The 4,373-nt window shown below is 40.9% G+C and overlaps 1 protein-coding gene across 8 annotated transcripts in view; it reads left to right on the top strand.

Moving 5' to 3' along the window:
- The first annotated feature begins 2,251 nt into the window (after positions 1 to 2,251).
- Positions 2,252 to 4,373, top strand: part of atp11c (ATPase phospholipid transporting 11C (ATP11C blood group)) — a 40,931-nt gene continuing 38,809 nt past the window's right edge. For 7 of the 8 annotated variants that reach the window (XM_020591989.1, XM_020591941.1, XM_020591932.1 and 4 more), the window contains exon 1: positions 2,252 to 2,851. In XM_020591989.1, coding sequence (XP_020447645.1) covers positions 2,828 to 2,851 — 24 coding nt within the window. In that variant the 5' untranslated portion in view covers positions 2,252 to 2,827. The remainder of the gene's footprint in view (positions 2,852 to 4,373) is intronic. The other variant, XM_020591999.1, reaches the window with a different exon arrangement.

The following is a 4,373-nucleotide window of genomic DNA, read 5'->3' as shown; positions in this document are numbered from 1 at the left end:
TTTCCCACTGTAATTCCTTTTGTTTTTATACTGCTTACGAGGACAGTTCCTGTCATATACTTTCATGAATATATTTAAAAATTGCTCATATGCTTTATCTAAGTCTTCCTCTCTGTAAACTGATTCCCAGTTTTGCCCCCTAAAATCCTCTTTTAGCCTCCTTACAGCATGTTCGTTCATCACCCTCCTATAAAAAAGATTTGTTTTTGGCCTTTCATTTCTAACATGGCAATCATAAACCAAAAATACTGGCAGATGATCACTAATATCATTTATAAGTAATCCACTACACTTTTTGCTATCAATATCATTACTAAATATATTATCTATTAGTGTTGCATGCTGGGTTGTTTTTGTAATTTTTGGGTATAAACTACATCTATATAATGTGTTAATAAACTCCTCAGTTGCTGTGTGCTTGTTAGGATTCAACAAATCTATATTAAAGTCACCACATATGAACATTAATTTATGACTTATTGACGAGTAATTTTCTTCCACCCAGTCATTAAATTGGCTGTACAAATGTACAAAGTATATCTCATTAAGGAGCAGTCTTAATTCTTATTTGCCTGCTTATAATACTTTAACTGTTTATTTTTCAAACATTTTCAAAAAGGATATAGACTATAGTTGCACTTTTATACTATTTTTATCAGGGTGGATCAGTAATAGCCTCCACTGAACATAAATCAAAAATCACACAGACAATGTGATCATCCAGTAAACACTTATGTAGATTAGAACTTGAACACACGAACACAGATACACACTCAAAATGGTGACCTCGGCTCACTGTCCTTGATAACACTGATAATAAGTGAAGGTTATGTACTGTTAGGGTGATTTTTATTCATTTTTTTTCTACCGCTTAGTCCCTGAACGGGGTCACGGGGGGGTGGGGTACACCCTGGACAGGTTGCCAATCCATCGCAGGGTTAACACATAGACGAACAACCACACACACGCACTCCAATGGGCAATTTAGAGACACCAATCAACCTAAGCTGCATGTCTTTGGACTGTGGGAGGAAGCCGGAGTACCCGGAGAGTACCCACGCAAGCACGGGGAGAACTTGCAAACTCCACACAGAAAGGTCCCAGGTGGGGCACAAACCCGGAACCTTCTCGCTGTGAGGCAACGGCTAACCACTGTGCCACTGTGCTGCCCACAGTACAAATATTTATATAATATCTAGGTACTTTCTGCACTTCATACACTTTCTCTCTTACTCTACTTACACAAGTTTACAACATGACCACATTAGTTTCCAGGAAAGAAGTCACTGGTGTGAAAATGCAAACATGGCGTCACATGCAAATAGCTGCTAAAGTGACTCATGCGATGAGGAAAAAATACAAATTAGTTTGTAAAGCACAAGAGAGTCAAATTTCCATTTCTAGAGCATCTGCCCAGAGATTGTAGCGTGAGCATTGTTTAGGTTTTCTTTACATTTGAGGTTAAAAGTTCAGACATAATCATTTTATGCAAGGTTTTATTAAAAGTAGCTTAAATCCAAATGACATAATTCATGAGTTAAAATAACACAAATTAGTTTTCATAATGCTACAGAAAAGTACTGTTTTCCTAAAAATGACCAATGCGACAAAAACATTTCTGTAACAGGAGACACCATTTATGTCATTTCCGAGTCCTTGTTTTTTTTTTTTTTTTTTATCTAAGTCAGCCTTTCTGTGTTTCAGCTTTACCACAATAGCAACATGTTCACTACATCTAGGGTCACCAGTAGTTACAACACTTTTACTGGTGCATTTTTCTATAAACCACGTGACTCAAAACCAAAAGTTCTATTGTAAAATCTAAATGGACGTGTTTTCTTGGAAATGTTATAAAGAAAAATTATAGTAATATTGACAGTAATATGACAATATGACTGGACATTAACCCTCAGTGGAATACCGGTAAATATACATTGTACAGATTATACAGATCCATACAGGTCTCTGTTTTTTTAAGTACTCTATTTTTATCTCGTTTCCTAAAGAACATTCCTTTGTCTGTTTGCATTGTTTATTTTGTTATACTATACATACTTATATTGGTATATTGTTTACTTGGCCTTTGCTATTGCTAAAGCTCGTTCGTCTGTCCGTTGTTTTACTATCACGGGCTGTCATTCTAGATAATTCATTCATAAGAGGTTTCTATTCAATGCTGTTTCCGTGAATTGCTGCTCTTTTCCACGGTATAAACAGGAACATTTGAAAAAACAAAAATGCAGTTCAGTCAGACCACGTTACCCATAATGCAGTGTGAGCAAAACTCGCCGCACCTTCACCGGGTGGAGCTTGTCAACGTGGGAACGTTTTGTAGATCCTGCTGGCTACTGGAGTGAAAACAGAAAGGGGGTGAGGCGATATGCGCATGGGGGTCGAAAAGGGAAGTAAGTTTTTAGCGTGTCGGCGCTCAGTTTTCGTGATTAGGGCGAGGCAGACTTGAGAGCGACAAATGCTTCACACGAATCTCAGCAACAGGGCACGGAGCGAAATGCCAGACAGTGCCTCGGGAGCGAAGCGCGAATAGTAACGTTACACCGCAACGCGTAAACATATTCGGGGGGGAAGAGAGAATGCGAATGGTACGAAGGTTCCGAAGTCAAGCAGAATGGAAACGATGTAGCGTCGCTGCGGTATTTCGTATAGCTAGAACTAACGTTAGAGTAGAGACTAGATAGCTAAGGAGCTAGCGGGGTAACTAACGTTAACGTACATGTAAAGTTCTCCCCCCGAGAAGCTGAAGCAGAGCCTGGAGGCGTCTGTTGAATGAGAGTCCACCAGCGTCGCAAAATCAAAGAGAAACAAGAAGATGCTTCGAAGACTGAACCGTTTGGTAAGTGTGCCTGGCACCAACACCGCACACACATGTTGTTAGCTTATGGCACCCAGATACTGGCGTTAGCTCGGTAACGTTAGAGTAACTAAGAAACCATCTAGCTTAAAACTAACTGTTACTTCACACAGCCTGACTTCACGAAACAGCTGTCGTCTCAGTTCATGGCTCTTAAGTAGTCAACCGGTTAAGACAGCCAGGAAGTCACGACAGATGCGAGCTGATGTTTGCTAAACTCGGCAATTAAACTGCACTTCAGGTCACACACGGGGCTCCCCACTATGTTAACGGAAGTTGAGCAAAACGCCCTGGTGTATATTTAAACCCTGGGGACGAAAGCCAAATTAAGAGAGCACTTTTAAGACGTATGCTGCTTTTTTCCTGGGGTCCTAAAATATGTAGTCTGTTTAAGGGCACAAAGACGTTTATTATCTTGGATTCTCAGAATAGATGAGCGTTTTTATTGACTAAAAATTACTTGATTAATGGGGAAAAATAATCACACTATTAATTGGTAATGAAAACAATCACCAGTTGCAGCAGTGGCTTTATCTGGACTTTTCTTTGCATCCAGCCACTGGATTTGTTCAGTACAGTGACTTGGTATTTTCTCAAACATGAACCGCTTTGACAACCTCCTTCACATTTGGTAAATTAAATGTGTACCCTTTTCACCTACTGGTTTCATTGCTTTTCTCATACATTAATCAGTCATGAGTAAGCTATGGTGAAAGTGGAGAATCCGCAAGGCTAAATGTTAAACTGCTTTTTTTATAATCCTCTTATGCACCAGTAACCTGTTGTCACCAGTGGACTGAATCTCCCACAGGTCATATGAGCAATATAGATGTGGACAGTGAATGAGGAGAAGCAGTATAATAATTGTATTGCCTGACCTCCCTCCTGGCCTCCGTCGAAGTGTTGCCAGGTCAGCCGATTTTCCTGCTCCTGGAGAGGATTGCTGCTGCAATTTCTCTTCTGTGTGAGCTGTAAATAATATTTTGTGCGGAGCAGTGAGCCACACTGTCATTGATGCACACAGTGCCATTATCTCAGGCTCTCTCTCTCTCTCTCTGCCTCCCGATTTCACACCGTTCTCCCTTTGCCCATTGGAGGTACTTGTGGATTGTGAAAGGGGAGAGTCACTGCTCATACCAAAAAGCACTGAGGAGGCTTCATGCACCTGACCTGACTCTCCTATTATGATGGTCTGCTAAATCCTGAGTATGACTTTGGAAAATCATTAAAGATGGCTGTGAGGCTGGGCTTTTTATAAGGGGAGGGCCGGCAGCTTCCAGGGGTTGTAACGCTCTTGACAGGAATGCAAAACCACACAGTTGCCTTTGATGTTCATTGAAGCCCTTGAAGGCAGCAGTATGTTCAGTGAGGTGAAGTCTGGCAGATAGCATTTGTGGTAGGAGCCCTGGATATGACTGGAAGAGAACAGCATCTCAGTATCTTTATTTTATGTTTTCTTTGCACCATGGTAATCAGTGGAACCCCCCCCCCCCCCTCATCCGCT

Source organism: Monopterus albus, unplaced genomic scaffold (genome assembly GCF_001952655.1).
Source record: "Monopterus albus unplaced genomic scaffold, M_albus_1.0 scaffold2.1, whole genome shotgun sequence".
In the NCBI taxonomy this organism is placed as follows: domain Eukaryota; kingdom Metazoa; phylum Chordata; class Actinopteri; order Synbranchiformes; family Synbranchidae; genus Monopterus; species Monopterus albus.
This window is presented reverse-complemented; position numbering and strand designations above follow the sequence as displayed.